General features: G+C 40.4%; 3 protein-coding genes across 3 annotated transcripts; 1 reads left to right on the top strand and 2 right to left on the bottom strand.

Moving 5' to 3' along the window:
* Positions 1 to 2: 2 nt before the first annotated feature.
* LOC135343094 (intermembrane lipid transfer protein VPS13A-like) lies at positions 3 to 16837 on the top strand. The gene is made up of 18 exons (XM_064540046.1): positions 3 to 150; positions 751 to 794; positions 845 to 887; positions 976 to 1071; positions 1490 to 1594; positions 1942 to 2006; positions 2399 to 2437; positions 2504 to 2563; positions 2832 to 2897; positions 3351 to 3434; positions 3592 to 3649; positions 3837 to 3964; positions 4288 to 4481; positions 13588 to 13672; positions 14699 to 14801; positions 14880 to 14972; positions 15139 to 15385; positions 16630 to 16837. The coding sequence occupies exons 1-15, from the start codon at positions 51 to 53 to the stop codon at positions 14738 to 14740; spliced, it is 1209 nt and encodes a 402-aa protein (XP_064396116.1). The 5' UTR covers positions 3 to 50; the 3' UTR covers positions 14741 to 14801; positions 14880 to 14972; positions 15139 to 15385; positions 16630 to 16837.
* Positions 6891 to 8436, bottom strand: LOC135343093 (uncharacterized). Its single transcript, XM_064540045.1, has one exon. The coding sequence runs from the start codon at positions 8401 to 8403 to the stop codon at positions 7189 to 7191; it is 1215 nt and encodes a 404-aa protein (XP_064396115.1). The 5' UTR covers positions 8404 to 8436; the 3' UTR covers positions 6891 to 7188.
* LOC135343092 (uncharacterized) lies at positions 11565 to 12903 on the bottom strand. Its single transcript, XM_064540044.1, has one exon. The coding sequence runs from the start codon at positions 12872 to 12874 to the stop codon at positions 11636 to 11638; it is 1239 nt and encodes a 412-aa protein (XP_064396114.1). The 5' UTR covers positions 12875 to 12903; the 3' UTR covers positions 11565 to 11635.
* Positions 16838 to 16852: the final 15 nt, after the last annotated feature.

The following is a 16852-nucleotide window of genomic DNA, read 5'->3' as shown; positions in this document are numbered from 1 at the left end:
TCTAGAAAAAACTGTAATTAATTGTGCATGTGAATTGCTAGGGCTGAAGCATGGTGTTTGAAGGGGTGTTAGTGGACCTATTGAACCGTTTCCTAGGCTCATATGTGAAAAATCTGGATGCTTCTCAGCTGAAAGTTGGAATATTTGGAGGTTGGTTTTGAGCTATAAATTTATTTATAATGATTCTGGCACCATAATAATAATTATATACATATGAAATTGTGGGATAAAAAATGAAGGGTGGAGACTACAATTATTAAAATTAATTGTTTATTATTATGTGATATTACGTGCATGTACGCGAGCCCCACCCTTTTTAAATGTTACTGTCTACCACCAGTAACACCTCCGTATAGCACAACACAAATTTATTGACTTACACGTAGACTAGAGTGCAACCTCGCCATCACTCTGATCAACAGGTAGCTGGGCGGTGCTAGGTAACGATTGATTTAAGAACCCATAGTCTAGCTTATAATATGAGCAGAACGCTTGAACAAGGGCTTTCTGAGCTGTAAAATGGAGCTGATTTGTCCTAGTACAATCACTAACACGTCCTCCAATTTTAAAGTCTAACCGTTACAGGATGCAGCAACCAGAGCCACTAGCTCGATTGAGCAGTGTCCATCGTCATCCTTTTTTCTCTCTCCAAAATCTCAACGTGACCCGATTAGAGCCTTGCTTCGCTTGAAATTATACGTAGTATACTATTAATGGTTGTTACTGTTAAAGAACTGTTGCTGATTTCAGGTGATGTGCTTTTGGAAAGACTTGACCTCAAGGAAAATGCACTGGTGCGTGTGTAGAGCAATTATTGAGTAAACATTAATTATATAATCTACAGGATGAGCTCAACTTGCCTGTGAGGATATTTGGAGGACATTTAGGTAAGTACTGATTTGTATTGTATGTTGGCACTTTCCTAAATGCACACAGTTGTGGTGTAGTTGATGCTTAATATTATTTCTATTGCAGACAAACTTCGCTTGAAGATCCCCTGGTCTAACTTGTACGGTGCTCCAGTAGTGGCTGAGGTGGATGGCCTCTTTGTGGTAGCTGGGCCTGCCTCTGGTAAATGGTTGCATCAATTGCTATAATATCTAGAGCTGAGGGATGGTGGGCCTTAATTAGTAGATCGTGCTCGTAACATTGCGTACAACGTACTACTTACATTATGTGTGTACTACTGTAACAACTGATGGGTGTCTTGTATATTGCATGCATGGTTTGTTAATTCCCTGTACTTCGTTGAGTACAACACTCGACTGTAGATACAGAGTGTTGTGACCTTACCAATTCTGTGACATGGGCAGATAAAACAGTTTGTTTAAGGAAATACCTTTGAAATGGGGTAACATAATAACTATTACATCATGTATTTGTAACTGAGAAATTGTCCCAAATTTGCATTTAAGATTCCTTCCCACATTTGGCTCCACTATTCACATTCAACAATTATAACAGCCAACTGTTTGCTTCACCCATGCAGCTGCCAAGTACGATGCAGAGAGAGATGCTCGGGAGAAGAAGGACAACAAAGACAGACAGTTGAAGAAAATCGAAGACGCTAGAAAAAAGACCTTGGAAACAAAAGGTACTGTTTATAAAATGCCAGAAATTGTACATGCGCCCGTTTTTTGGCATTGCATTTTTATAACTTTCGTCACCAGTGATATTTCTCCTCACTGTGTTGGCAGTATACTATACATGTAGGTTTGAGTAAAGTAGCAAAATATTACTTTTGGTAGATCGAAATGTCCATCTGCTATATAGAAATGATTGGGGAATGGTGAGCGGCTTGCCTAATTAATATAAAGTTCTTTTGAGATAGTGAGTAGTTGTACTGGTATTGGTAATTTTTTTTCAAAATGCTGAACACTTAATTGTACAGATACATAGTATTAGTAATTAGTGCGTGTAATGTGTATTGTTACCATGCAGACAAGAAGAACCAAGCCCCCGGCCTTGTGGAGAAGCTGGTGACACAGATCATCAGGAATGTTCAAGTGAGAAGTGTTTGTACTAGTGATGGAGAATAGTACATGTACGTATGTGACAGCTCCATTTTTTATCAGTCTATGTATAGCATGTTCCCTGTGTAATAAATATGTAGCAAGAACGAATGAATTGTACAACTTGGTGTTCCTACATGAGGTGACGTCTAAGTGCTGACTTAAATGAGGTCAAGGTAGTGCAGCTTACAATGTTTGCCTACATTTGCTTTTTTTCACCTTTATTTTTTGCACAGGTCTAGATATTGTGTAACACCATCTGAAACTCATTGTATTCTCCTACGCACACCCACACACCACACCCACACACCCACACACCCACACCCACACACACTCACAACACTCTCACACCTACACCCACAAACACACTCACACACACAATATAGGTGACCGTCAGAAACATTCATGTAACGTTTGAGGATGGGGTAAGCGTTTGGTCTTGCTTCCTTACATGTATGTATACGCATTCACATAATTTCTCTGTACCCTAGGTGACTGACCCCTCCCATCCGTTCAGTGTGGGCGTTACGCTGGACAGTCTGGTTGTCCAGGTGAGCTGCTTAATGGTGTGGTGTTATAATGAACACTTCCCCAAACCTGTTGCTTTTCAATAATTATTCCATTAATGGTCCTTTCTCGTGTAATAGACCATTAATTAGGCATCCTATGTGCGTACACCAAGCTAATTCTAGCTATAGCCATGTCCATCTAGTTAGCTAGTCTAGCTATTCTCCAGCTTGAGGTAGCTATTACATGTACTTTAAAGACCATGGAGGATTGAGATAGTCATCATGATTATGAATTTTCCCCTCACAACAGAGCACAGATAGTAACTATGTGATTGGAGGTCAGGATGTCGACCCTGTCTCGCAGCTTATCTATAAGGTACAGTGAGTGTTGGCTTGTGATTATTACCATGGTCTCCTTGGTAATACCACCATGGTTCCACGGTAACACCACCGTGGTTTCCTTCTGCGGCCCTCGGGCCTAAGTCACTACTGAGCTTGTGATTCAGGTACTGTGTTCTTTTTGTATCACATCATCAAGTTTACAAGCGTGTAATAAAAGTTATACAGTACGTCCCTTTCATTTTTATTACACGGTCGCGTAGCCTAGAGAGATAATTTGGTAAGGGGTCGTCGTGATAATTCGCGCTTGTGCCCGTACATTTCATAAAACACGTCTCACGCTTGATTATTACTCCCATTTTACCACAAAATTAATACCAGAGCTTTCTTACGCATAAAATTATTATTATCATGTTCGAGGATGTAGAACTTTACAAGAGTTTAACGTGTACAAGAATATAATACTAGAACGAGTATTGTCCCCCCACAGCTTGTGCACATGAGTTGTTTGTCCCTTTACTGGAACACAGATGCTCGTCTTCTCTTGGACGGGAAGTTGCCTAGCAACTGGGCGGTGAGTCACTGTACCTTGTAAGGATTCAGATTCGTAGGAATGAAACAGCTGTTCTTTGACGACCGTTAGGTGCCTCAGGTGCCCACAATTTAGAGTCGTTTTGAAAACTAATTTAGAGCGTCCCATAAATTAAAAAAACTATTATTTCGCAATCCAGGAAACACTTAAGAGTCGGATTGCCAGGTCACATGACACATCATCGGACATGCAATTCCGTAAGTGTGTGTGTATCGTAGACACTGTGTTTAACTATATAGAACCTCTGATGATGATGTTAGACATAGCTTTCAATTGCCTTATAATCACAGCCCTACTTCAACTTTGATCCTAGAGCAACAATTTCCATTAAGAGAATTTTTACAAATCACCAATTCTGTGCTGCCCCTCCATTACCCCCTGTAGTGCTGCGTCCCACCAGTGCCAAGGCCAAGTTGCAGCTGACCATGAAGCCAGGGGTGGACGAGGCCATCCCTCAGGCACTAGTCAACGTGGTGCTAGAGCACATTGCCATCTCTCTAGGAAAACAGCAGGTAAGCTACATGTAGCTCTTCGAGTGTAAGCCGCCCTCTATATTAAACACTTCTCTGCTTACTGTATGTTTTGCTACGATACTGTTGCAGATTCAAGCTTTGTTTTTTATGCGTGTCAATCTCTATGAGCTATAGTTCCCTGTAATGATTATAATGTGCATTCAGTATCTATGGTTATAGTTCCCTCGAGTTATATAATAACACAGCAACTAGTATAGACTTATCCCACTGGTCAGTTAGTCTGTGATTCATATTATTACCAGCAATAAATGTTACATGTATACTTATATGTATTTAGTTGCATCATTTCTTGTCTCTTGCAGTATCGTAACGTTATGAGTCTGGTTGAGTCATTTGATAGAATGTCTATCAACCAAAAGTACCTCAAGTATAAGCCCCTCGGGGGTGTGAGTGATGACCTGAGGGCGTGGTGGAGGTACGCCATTTCTGCCGTGTTGGAGGAGGACGTCAAGAGGAGGACTAGGATGTGGTCATGGAAACACATCAAAGAGCACAGGTGTGGCAACCGTCGTTAATTGTTGGTTAAGATAATATGGGATTAATAGCACGAGTGTAACAAGCAATGTAATTGCACGAGGCGAAGCCGAGTGCTATTTACCTTGCCAGTGCTTATTATGAGTCCCTTATTGCACAAATAACCATTATATTGATTGTGCTAACCATTGTTCAATATTCATGCACTCCTGTCAATTTCTACAAGGAGCTTTCAAAAGTCATGAATTAACGCTTCAATGGTCTTATATGAACTTCCTCATGCACATCTGTGGGTACCCTTAGCTACAAGGCAATGTCGGTATTCTGTGAATGGGCAATCAGATACTACTCTCCTCTGGATCCTACTACAGTAGAACCTCGATTATCCGGCTTGGCAATTTTCTCTATGATAGGGTCAAAACTCAACTAATCAGAAAATGGTCGTGTCTCTTATATGCGCATGAGCATTACAACTGTTACCATAGAGACAGGAATGCTTATTTTCTGCACATGCGCAGACGCCCACGTGCACCAATTAAGTGGGTGAATCAAGGCGTGCTTTATCCATTCGATTTTCAGGCATATTTAGTTATCTGGCCTGCTTCTGAAACCAAGCTGTCTGGATAATCAAGGTTCTACTGTACATGTACACAGTCCGTATTGCTACCGACAATGTTTTGGAATTGGCTAATGTTTCGAGTACTCATAGTTACTGTGCAAAAAAAGACGGTGTCCCCATTGAAGTTTTAATGGAGTTTGTATTAATTAATTTAGTATACCGTATGGCATATGTATTTTGACCATTATTTTGTCGAATCAAGATGAGGCTTGCCAAACTTCAATTGCTTCATTTGCCAAATATACGCACTATACGGTACTCTAATTATGCCTCGAGGCGTAGCCGCACGAGGGATACGGTAAAGCTGACTGTGTGTGTGTCTGTCTGTCTGTCTGTCTGTCTGTCTGTCTGTCTGTCTGTGTGTGTGTGTATTCCAGCTATAACTGCTCAACGGTTACAATGCGATGAAAACTAACAGCTTCTATAGGCTTCTAGCCACGTTCTCTTGGATTTTGATTCGTGGATTAGCAAACTAAAGCTTCTTTCTCGAGTTATGGCTAGTTTGACTCACGTTGAAGGCTGTTGCAGTCTCTTCAGAATCTTTCATAGCATCATCTGTTCGCACAAACTTTCTATTCAACTTATGAGTTAGCCTTGCACTTAAGCGCTAGCTTTTTGTTGGCTACAAGAGTTAGAAAGAGCTGCTAAAGAAGCTAGCTATTTTAGTAGCCATTATTGATTGAACTGCAGACACACCCCTATTCCTGGATGTAGATCTAATGCGCATGCGCGCTCAATACCACGTGTAAGAGAATCCATTTTGCAGAGAATCAGCTTTGTTGAGGTCCAGGTAAGCCACAAACCAACCTTTTCTGATAATTACTCAATTTATATTATTCGTTACTGTGTTTAATCAATTGCTAACACCTATTCTGTCAATTTGAAATCATAATTATTGCAAATTATTAACCTTTCTAATACTTGTGAGCGAAAGCAAAAACATGGCGAGAGGCATTAGCACAGCGCCAGCTTGAACCCTAGTTTAGCACTCAGTGAGGATTATAATTTTTTCTGCTAGCTGACATTTGTCAGACCATGCTGCAAAATGATCGGTCATTGACTTTATATATGCTAGGTCAGCATGTAACTCAACAATTACAACGGTAAAAAACGTTTGTTAATCCAATGGTCTAAACAAAAATTAAATTTTCATTGTGTTCAATTTCTAGCTCTGTACTACACCATCGAGTTGTGTCGCTGATCGATTTTTTAGACTTATCAAAAAAATATAGTTCAATAAGTCATTCAACATTCACTTTAAAGAGATCTGAGAGTGCCACTGCTTGAAGGTAGTCACTGTCTTCTTGTACTAGCTAGCACTAAAAAAGCTACAGTATAGTACCAGTAGCCTTACTAATAACTGGCTAAACTTCTCTTACACGTGGCAGATTAATTGATATTCTATATGGTGCGCATGCTCTTTAGATTAGATTATCTAGCCAGCTCAGCATATTTGGTCTGTCAATAGTGTCCGCTCAAGCTGATGGTGGGCCTGTCATTTGAGCCATTTGGTCGGTTTTTGACCGATGACAGACTGTTATAATCCTCACTGGCACTTATGTCACTGCAGACAATCAACGCTTGTGTTGTTGCTATACGTGCGTGCGTACATGTAATAGCTAGTGTCAGCTCGTTAAATTACGATTATATAAGCAATAATTATATGCTTTCAGCATACGACACAGAAGTTGTATAACTACAGTATCATACTGCATACACATGTAATATGTTGTAGCTTATTCATTCACCTACACAATGGTATCAGCAGACATTTTTAGAAATGTACTTACTTAGAAAATCATGTACTTCACTTAGAAAATCATGTAACAAAGACTAGATTAGAACATTTAAATCTGATTGGCTAGAGACTTATGGTTGCTATAGTTTACACATGATTTAGAAGTCCTCAGGGCTAGTAGAACCCTCACTACGTTCGGGATACTACAACCAGCCCTTTGGGCTTCTAAATCATGTAGAAACTTTCTAAACAGTGTCTAACTATAATTATTACGTAGAGAATATCAAAGCTTATAATATGCTTTCAGCATACTACACAGAAGTTGTATAACTACAGTATCATACTACGTACACATGTACATGTAGTATACAGTCACTTAATCAACATCTGAATCCGTTCCTCATCTTCAGCACTTTTGTAAGTTGTTTCCAAACCTTCAAAATACGGCCCTGTGCTCTTGTTTAGAGCGTAGTACTGGCAGTTGACTTTTCCAGAACCATTAGGCTCATTTCTCACATTTCTGCCGTCTACTCGTATGCGGCAAGTCGGGTATGCCACGCTTATGAATGAGTAAACAGCGTCTTCTCTTGTTTCTTTTCTCAGATAAAACATTTCTGTCTCATTGACCTTGCTATCCTCGCACACACTGCTATACACTTTGCCACCCCCAACGTATTTATCATTTTGCGTCATTCCCTCGCTCTCCAGATGAAGGAACAAGTCTTCAGTATTTGCACTTTCAATGACACATTTTGGAAGGATATCGACGTGGGCTAAGGACGGTGGCATGTACACGGGGTAGATATAAAATTTCCCTAAATCACCTGGTTTAAGGTATTGGCAATTGATTTTTTCCCCATCAAACGACTCTTTTCTTTTATAACAACGAAGATAAACGTCTGGAAATGCCACGGATTGAAGTGCTTTCAGGCAGTTCATTTTTTTAACGAATCTAGAGATCATTTGCAAGCCAAAGCGTCGACCAAAGTTGTATTCGACAGCTCCGTAAGTGTGAACACCAACGACTGTCCAGTAGCCATGGTACCAGGTGTATATCGGGCTCCCACTCTGCCCTTCCTTTGTGTCGGTCAAGTATTCGATACGAAATGGGTGGACCTTCGTTATTTCTGTTCCTGTGATCCACATACTTCTGTTCTGTTTATCGCCTGTATACCCGCAAATGGTCACAATACGTCCAAGTAGTTCTTCGTCTTTTATTTCAGTCGTCCAACCGAATCCATCGTTGCAGCTTTCATGATCCAGATAGAATATCAGGCCATAATCGTAGTCTGGAGTATCGTCTGGGTTTTTATATTCCGGTGGTACATACAAGTTTTTTGCAATTGCTTCAACTACTTCAGCCTTTCTTGGATATTTCAACTTGACTTTGTTGGCATAGGAACCATCTATCCATAAGTTGTGTGCAGCGGTGACAACAACGGTGTAGTTGTTGACATGCGGTAGATTGATCTTGAAGCCAGTTGCACCGTACTTGTTGTCGATGTTCAAGTGACAGATCCAGTTGTAGGGAGGGGAGGTCATTGGGTACAACTTCACCCTGTCATCTCTCCCTTGCTGTATCCCCATCAGCTAATTATGCCGTTTTTGCTTAGCCTTAGCAGATTGTGCATGTGTATAGTTTCAGAGTTGCAAGTTAGCCTTTTTATACCCTTGACCTGGTTGGGGAATACCTGCCTCTGACTAATTTCCTGTCCATGAAGACTGTAGTATCTGTGTATAGTCGGTAGTCGTGTATCAGTGGGTAACCTTGGCTAGGGGGAAAAAAGGCCTTGAACACATGCAGAAAATGGAAGGAATTAATAGTGCAAACACCAGACATAGTATAGGTACCTATGGGGTGCCGTATGATTACAATTTACACTGTCCACAGCAAGTTTTCTGAGCAGATATCATATTCGACGTCTGATATCTATATTAGTTCATTTTCCCCCAAGTTTAATTATTAGGTGAAAATTAGCACATGCATGGACAGGACGATTATTGACTCATCCATTTGTATATACTCTCACTATATTACTAGTATGGGGGGGGGGGCTACGTGACTCGTATAGGTGGGAGAAGTTTCAGCTGTGAATCATCTAGACTTTTGTTCATGTATACTTAGGTGTCGCTAGTGAAATTTTGCTCAATGTCGTAATTTAGTGCTATAGTACATGTAAGCCTCTCAGCTGATAGAAGGTGTTGGTATACAAATTCAGTCATGGAGCTGATTATAGTGACCCACAGAAATGTGGGTATACTTCCCAGGAGGAAAGAAAACCAGCAATATTTGTGTTGGGAGGTTCATGTGTTTGGTTTCATATTCTTGAATTCTTAGTTGCAGACGGAAAGAAGACCAATATATGGGTTAGGGGAGTTTCATGTATTTGGTTTCATACCCCCCGCCCTCTTGGTTGCAGACGGAAAGAAGACCAAATTGGCAATATATTGGTTGGGGGTTCATGTGTTTGCATGGTTTCATACTCTTGACCTCTTGGTTTCGCCTCTATCGCTTCTGACCCATTTTCTGTTCATAGATCTTTACTAAAGTCTATATTTATGTTGAGTTTGACCTTCACAAAGTTGTCATAACTTTGTCATCCTTCACTGAAATTCAAAGTTTCATATACCATTGGATTCCTTGTTAAAAAGCGTTTCTATCTAGTACGTATATGCTGTAGAGCCTCCAACCAGTTAAAAGTTAGCATTTTCCATGTAGAAGTTCCAGGCACTTGTCCACCACATAAAGCATAAATGAAGCCATAATTGACCACATAACTTCCAGGGCCAAACTCAATGCAAATAGACTTTAGCATTTGCGTATAGTTATTATAGGGAGGTGGGAGGTAACCTGGCTAGGAGAAAAACTTTTATATGCATTCAAATTCCGGCACTGTCAAATAAATGGGGATACAGTTTTGCATGCAGGTACTACTCTCTTCCTCCGCAGTAGGCTACACAGAATGTGTGAATCTATTATTTGCACACTGTACCCTCGTGCAACTTGAAAATACATACACCCATCCCTTTTTTGCTACAAACTTATTGCACAAGGGTATTTTAACTCGTATCGAGGTACTCCCCTACAACTACTGTGCTAGACATAAATAAGTAAATAACAAAAAACATAAATTTCTGAATATAAACACTAACTGTTTGAAATCCTGATTTAATTTAACCTTTTGCTATGCAGCTATTATAATTTAACGGAATATTTGCATGTTTTTCTCGGTCTCACGTGAACCATAGATTGAAATCACTTGTAACTATTTCCTACAGGTAACCTAGACCCCAGGGGTGCCATGACACCTTCATGGTAACCTAGCAACTAACCACCCCCACTAATTAGCAATTGTTTACAAATATTCACAATTATTTACACAAACGATAATTTGTATGAAGGCACAAAGTGACTAAAGTATTCCCATGCACAAAACTATCAAGGCTACAAATGATAATATTATACCAAGGGCGTATAAAAGAAGAGAGGGCATGCAACTCCAATGAGCAGAGTTCAAACGTGGGCGGATGAATGTGTATGACTGTGCATGAAATGCTAAAAATATTTTTAGCACTTCATGCAAATGCACACATTCCTCCGCCCACGTTTGAACTCTGCTAGCTACGTGTACTAGCTGATAGTGGAGTTGCATGCCCTCTCTTCTTTTATACTCCCTTGATTATACTCTTGTTTGCACGAAGCGAAGCCGAGTGCTACGTATTTACCTTGCCAGTGCTTATTATGATATGAGTCCCTTATTGCACAAGTAACTATAAACTATTGATTGCTAATCATTATGATTCATTGTTCAATTACTCTAGTCCTATAGCAAGAACAAGGAGTATTCAAAAGTCACATCATGATTTGAATGCTCCAATGGTCTTATATGAACTTCCTCATGCACATCTATGGGTATCCTTATAGCTACAAGGCAATGTCAGTATTCTGTGAATGGGCCATCAGATAATACTCTCCTCTGGATCCCTACTACAGTAGAACCTCGATTATCCGGAACCTCGATTACAGTGCATCCAGTCTAGAGAGTAGAATACAAAAATAGGTGGAGTATAGTTGTACTTAAATGTATCTCAAGATTTAGAGTATTTCTGCACATTATCAAAAGTTAAGCAATTTATTCAAGCTTACTCGGTGTAATTTTTGGACCTTAGCCGTGAGATCTTCTTCATATCTCTCCCTAACCGAAACGGCACTAAAAAGTAGCACTGCGGAGGATGTGTATATATTTAAGCAACATCTAACCTTTCATAAGATAGCCAAACTATCTATAGATGTTGTGACAGAGTTCCAAACCTTAGCCGGAAACTTTTGGCCTTTTCTCTCCCTAACTGATTACCAACTATAACAATTGTTTACTGTTTTATTAATCACCACAAACCCACTACCTTGTGTTTTCATGGAAACATTTTGGATATGTTGTAGCTTATTCATTCACCTACACAATGGTATCAGCAGACATTTTTAGAAATGTACTTACTTAGAAAATCATATACTTCACTTAGAAAATCATGTAACAAAGACTAGATTAGAACATTTAAATCTGATTGGCTAGAGACTCATGGTTGCTATAGTTTCCACATGATTTAGAAGTCCTCAGGGCTAGTAGAATCCTCACTACGTTCGGGATACTACAACCAGCCCTTTGGGCTTCTAAATCATGTAGAAACTTCCTAAACAGTGTCTAACTATAATTATTACATAGACAATATCAAAGCTTATAATATTATGCTTTCAGCATACTACACAGAAGTGGTATAACTACAGTATCATACTGAATACAAATGTACATGTAGTATACAGTCACTTAATCAACATCTGAATCCGAATCCGTTCCTCATCTTCAGCACTTTTGTAAGTTTTTTTCAAACCTTCAAAATACGGCCCTGTGCTCTTGTTTAGAGCGTAGTACTGGCAGTTGACTTTTCCAGAACCATTAGGCTCATTCCTTCTCACATTTCTGCCGTCTACTCGTATGCGGCAAGTCGGGTATGCCACGCTTATAAATGAGTAAACAGCGTCTTCTCTTGTTTCTTTTCTCAGATAAAACATTTCTGTCTCATTGACCTTGCTATCCTCGCACACACTGCTATACACTTTGGCACCCCCAACGTATTTATCATTTTGCGTCATTCCCTCGATCTCCAGACGAAAGAACAAGTCTTCAGTATTTGCACTTTCAATGACAAATTTGGGAAGGATATCAGCGTGGGCTAAGGACGGTGGCATGTACACGGGGTAGATATAAAATTTCCCTAAATCACCTGGTTCAAGGTATTGGCAATTGATTTTTTCCCCATCAAACGACTCTTTTCTTTTATAACAACGAAGATAAACGTCTGGAAATGCCACTGATTGAAGTGCTTTCAAGCAGTTTATTTTTTTCACAAATCTAGAGATCATTTGCAACCCAAAGCATCGACCAAAGTTGTATTCGGCATCTCCGTAAGTGTGAACACCAACGACTGTCCAGTAGCCATGGTACCAGGTGTATATCGGGCTCCCACTCTGCCCCGGCATTGTGTCGGTCAAGTATTCGATACGAAGTGGGTGAACCTTCGTTATATCTGTTCCTGTGATCCACATACTTCTGTTCTGTTTATCGGCTGGATACCCGCAAATGGTTACAATACGTCCAAGTAGTTCTTCGTCTTTTATTTCAGTCGTCCAACCGAATCCATCGTTGCAGCTTTCATGATCCAGGTAGAATATCAGACCATAATCGTAGTCTGGAGTATCGTTTGGGTTCTTATATTCCGGTGGTACATACAAGTTTTTTGCAATTGCTTCAACTACTTCATCCTTTCCTTGATATTTCAACTTGACTTTGTTGGCATAGGAATTATCTATCCATAAGTTGTGTGCAGCGGTGACAACAACGGTGTAGTTGTTGACATGAGGTAGATTGATCTTGAAGCCAGTTGCACCGTACTTGTCGTCGATGTTCAAGTGACAGATCCAGTTGTAGGGAGGGGAGGTCATTGGGTACACCTTCACCCTGTCATCTCTCCCTTGCTGTATCCTCTCAGCTAATTCTGCCATTTTTGCTTAGCCTTAGCAGATTGTGCATGTGTATAGTTTCAGAGTTGCAAGTTATTACACCTCTTATTAGTTTAGCAGTGCAAGCATCTGTTCCGTAAATGGCTTGACGGTAATGAAGTGTAGCATCACCAAATACTACTTGCACGTTTGGACCACTGGGTATGACTAGGTGGCGTGTAGCAGGTGGTCTAACACCTCTTATTAGGTGGCGTGTAGCAGGTGGTCTAACACCTCTTATTAGTTTAGCAGTGCAAGCATCTGTTTAGTTTAGCAGTAATGAAGTGTAGCATCACCAAATACTACTTGCACGTTTGGACCACTGGGTATGACTAGGTGGCGTGTAGCAGGTGGTCTAACACCTCTTATTAGGTGGCGTGTAGCAGGTGGTCTAACACCTCTTATTAGTTTAGCAGTGCAAGCATCTGTTCCGTAAATGGCTGCTTGCACTGCTAAACTAATAAGAGGTGTTAGACCACCTGCTACACGCCACCTAATAAGAGGTGTTAGACCACCTGCTACACAGTAACCACAGTAGTACTATAGACAACGCCCATTTACTGTGCACAATGACAAGCAACTTGCAAAACACAGTAATGTGCTCAATGCACTCGGAACTACATGTATATGTATTTAACTGTTAATAAACAATCAAAATGACATCTAATAGGAGCCCGTGCAGGTTGCTATATTAACCCCACCTCCTACCCATACAGATTATCGGCAGCTGCCTCGTCTAGACTGGAGGAGGCCAAGACACATGGAAGGGCGGGACTTGAACACTCTATCGGACAAAAAAAGGTACTTCATGTGCTTGAAGCACTTACTTCATTTATGTGATCTGACCCTTCTGGCCAGCAGGTATATCGTAAATAAGCGCACATCAACTAATAGGCGCATACTGGTTAACAGACCAAGAGCCTCAATAGAAGGCGCATGGTTCTCAGCACAGTTCACTGCCCAACAACTATAGGTCTCCACACTTCTTTAAGATGAGAAATCTCCTTCACTAGTTGTGTGTTACTACTGATATGACTATAGACCTCTTGCAGACAACGAACGATCCAGCTAATAGAAAAGTGCACATGCATGCGTCATTGAAACGTCATGGGCGTGGTTAATCTCTATATAAGCGCATCGGTGCATAGAGGTCTGCTCCTTCCTCTATAGGTGCATGCGCTTATTAACCAGATTATATGGTGTATGTATGGGATAATTTGTACTGATAGTAAATGTGGTTTCCTTTGATGTTTATGTGTATGTCCACATACAGTCATGTTTGTATATTGCACAAAGCGTGTATTCGTATACTTATCGTACAAGATTCTGTCACGTGCTTCTACACTCTCCCTACCTGATAGTACCAGAGAATGGAGCACTCACCAAGTGAGTGAGGATAAGTGAGGATTTTTATAGATTTAGTGATAGTGGCTGAGTGGCTTAGTCGACTTTTTAGAAAAATCAACATTAAAAGTGATCAATTTCACTGTTTCTATGCACAGCACATTGTAGAGCAGTCAAGACAGGTAATGAGCATGCTGACTATAAAAATAATCCTTTGTAGTTTTAGCCACACCCTATAACGCAGAGTGTTTCACGCAAACATTTTCGTTTCCAATCCCTCCTACTGTTCTATCTATGGTTGAATGGAGGTATTCTTATATCAGGGAGCCTGCATTTATAAGCTCCACTGTAGTGATAAAATAGTTCGTTGTAGTCACTCTCTCTTTATACTGCAAACAAGCCGGTAATTGACCCAAAACCTCCACAGTGTAATAAATATGTATTTCACGTTCAATATTGTATTAATGCTTTGTGCATTCACAGGTTGTTGAAGAACGCTCCCAAGACCGACCTCAATACAGCTAACCTCAGCGTCAAGGCCAAAGTTCGAAGGTTGAAGGTCACAATTCTCCTTAATAAGATCAAGGTGTCAGCTGCATGTACATGTACAGGTTCTCCAAATTACTTATCTCAACTTATTTTGTCCATTTAATTTCTATTGCAGGGATTTGTAAACGAGATTTTGACACAACTTAAATTGGACCAGAAAACGATTGACTTGGCAAAAGAGGCAGCTGCAAAGACAGCCACTAGAACCGTGAGCAATAATTATTGTATAAAGTTAGCTAATAGCATTGCTTCCGATTCGAGTGAAGTAATATTCTATTGGGAACTATGGTTTCATCAATGTATCTGTGTTCAAACATTTTTTTTCAGTTTAAGCTCGTAAAATCACCCACCTTCTCATACACACACCTGCACAGGCCGAGGCACTAAGAGAGCAGAGCTCTAGTCGTGTTGGTCTAGACATCACCGTGTTTGCCCCTGTTCTAGTGTTACCCCTCAGTGCTCTCAGTCAGGCCGCCTTCATTGCTGCCGCTTGAAGGTGAAGAACAACTTCCTCCACGCTGACAGCATCTCTGAAGGGACCGAGGATTTTGATAAGGGCTCGTTTGTGAGTGCCTTCTAGGCTCTCTTGGACAAGATGGAGGGCTCTATACAACTAGGAAGGTGTGTTGGTGTTGGTGTGGTGGCCGGTGTTTTATAGTCGTTGTATAATTTTTTTTGTAACTTTTTGATTGTGAAGTTGATTGTGAAGTTGATGTTCCTTACCATATCACAATTCCTTGCCAGTTTGTCTTTTGTACATTTGATGCTCCTTACCATATCATAATCCCTTGCCAGTTTGTCTTTTGTGCATGTGTGTTCCTTACCATATCACAATTCCTTGCCAGTTTGTCTTTTGTACATTTGATGCTCCTTACCATATCATAATCTTGCCAGTTTGTCTTTTGTGCATTTGATGCTCCTTACCATATCATAAATTTCCTTGATATAATTATAGTTGTCTTTTGTGAATTTGATGTAGCCTTATTCCCAGGCCTTACTTTTTCTTGCTGTTGTCACTGTTCATCCATAAATCATAGAAAGACATAGTGAGGCAGCAAAGAAATAAATGGGCGTACAGTTAAGAAAAGTAAGGCCTGGTTTGGGAAATCGCGTGATCCACAAGGATTTTTATGAACGTGGGCGATATGTAGCCCACAATCGTGACGTAAGGTATTCTCCCACGCATTCAGAGTCAATAAGACTGTACTGTACTGTATACTGAGACAAGCTAGCTGTGCTGCAAGTCAGATCAGAGAACCAGCGTGGCCAGCTCTGGTGGCAGTAGCTACCTGCTATATGATAATGATGACTTGACCTATACTATAGACTATAGCATGTAGAAAGACACAAGAAAAGGTGATAGTAGTCTGATAGAATAGGATAGAATCTGAACACACAATCTAGACTAGTAGATCATCTAGCTAAGCCTAAGGTATAGCTAGCTCTAGTGCTTGCAAACTTCCAGTTCCAAGTCCATGTCCAGCTTGCTGCAGGCAAAGTTTTATTAGTCATAGATCTCTGCGTGGGCAGTCCAACATCTCTAGCTCAGCATGCCCACGCTCATTTTCACCCTTCTACCACCCTTCTACCCTCACGCAACTTCCCGATACAGGCTCTCCTTTTTCCTAACTCTACGCCTATTTCTTTCTTTATTCCTCCAATTAATACCGTATTTATCTCATTGAACGATTAATACAGTATTTTATCTTATTGAACAATTGTGATAAAGAACAGAAAAAGGAGAGCCTGTGTAGAGGCTAAATTTGATGTTCCTTACCCTATCATTAAAATTTCCTCGATAATAATTATGTCATTAATAAGCTCTCCATCTCATTATTAATTATTCTGTCATTTACAACATCCAGAACGATCACTTGGTGCTCCGTCTCCGTGGTGGAATGCAAATTTGTGTCAAGACTCTGACTGGCAAACTATCACCCTTGAAGTCGAGGCCTCTGATACGATTGATAATGTGAAGACCAAGATTCAGGCCAAAGAAGGAATCCCACCAGATCAACAACGTCTTATCTTTGCTGGCAAGCAACTCGAAGATGGCCGCACCTTGTCTGACTATAACATTCAGAAAGA

Source organism: Halichondria panicea, chromosome 10 (genome assembly GCF_963675165.1).
Source record: "Halichondria panicea chromosome 10, odHalPani1.1, whole genome shotgun sequence".
NCBI lineage: Eukaryota > Metazoa > Porifera > Demospongiae > Suberitida > Halichondriidae > Halichondria > Halichondria panicea.
The sequence above is the reverse complement of the archived record's forward strand: the minus strand, read 5'-3'. Positions and strand labels throughout refer to the sequence as shown.

What these genes read in the sequence shown, in the direction of transcription:
- LOC135343092 (XM_064540044.1), bottom strand. Translation starts at nt 12,874, where the DNA reads ATGGCAGAATTAGCTGAGAGGATACAGCAAGGGAGAGATGACAGGGTG.
- LOC135343094 (XM_064540046.1), top strand. Translation starts at nt 51, where the DNA reads ATGGTGTTTGAAGGGGTGTTAGTGGACCTATTGAACCGTTTCCTAGGC. An exon ending in TGGACAGTCTGGTTGTCCAG is followed by an intron (nt 2,564 to 2,831) that starts GTGAGCTGCTTA and finishes CCCTCACAACAG; the next exon opens with AGCACAGATAGTAACTATGT. An exon ending in AGTTGCCTAGCAACTGGGCG is followed by an intron (nt 3,435 to 3,591) that starts GTGAGTCACTGT and finishes TTCGCAATCCAG; the next exon opens with GAAACACTTAAGAGTCGGAT.
- LOC135343093 (XM_064540045.1), bottom strand. Translation starts at nt 8,403, where the DNA reads ATGGGGATACAGCAAGGGAGAGATGACAGGGTGAAGTTGTACCCAATG.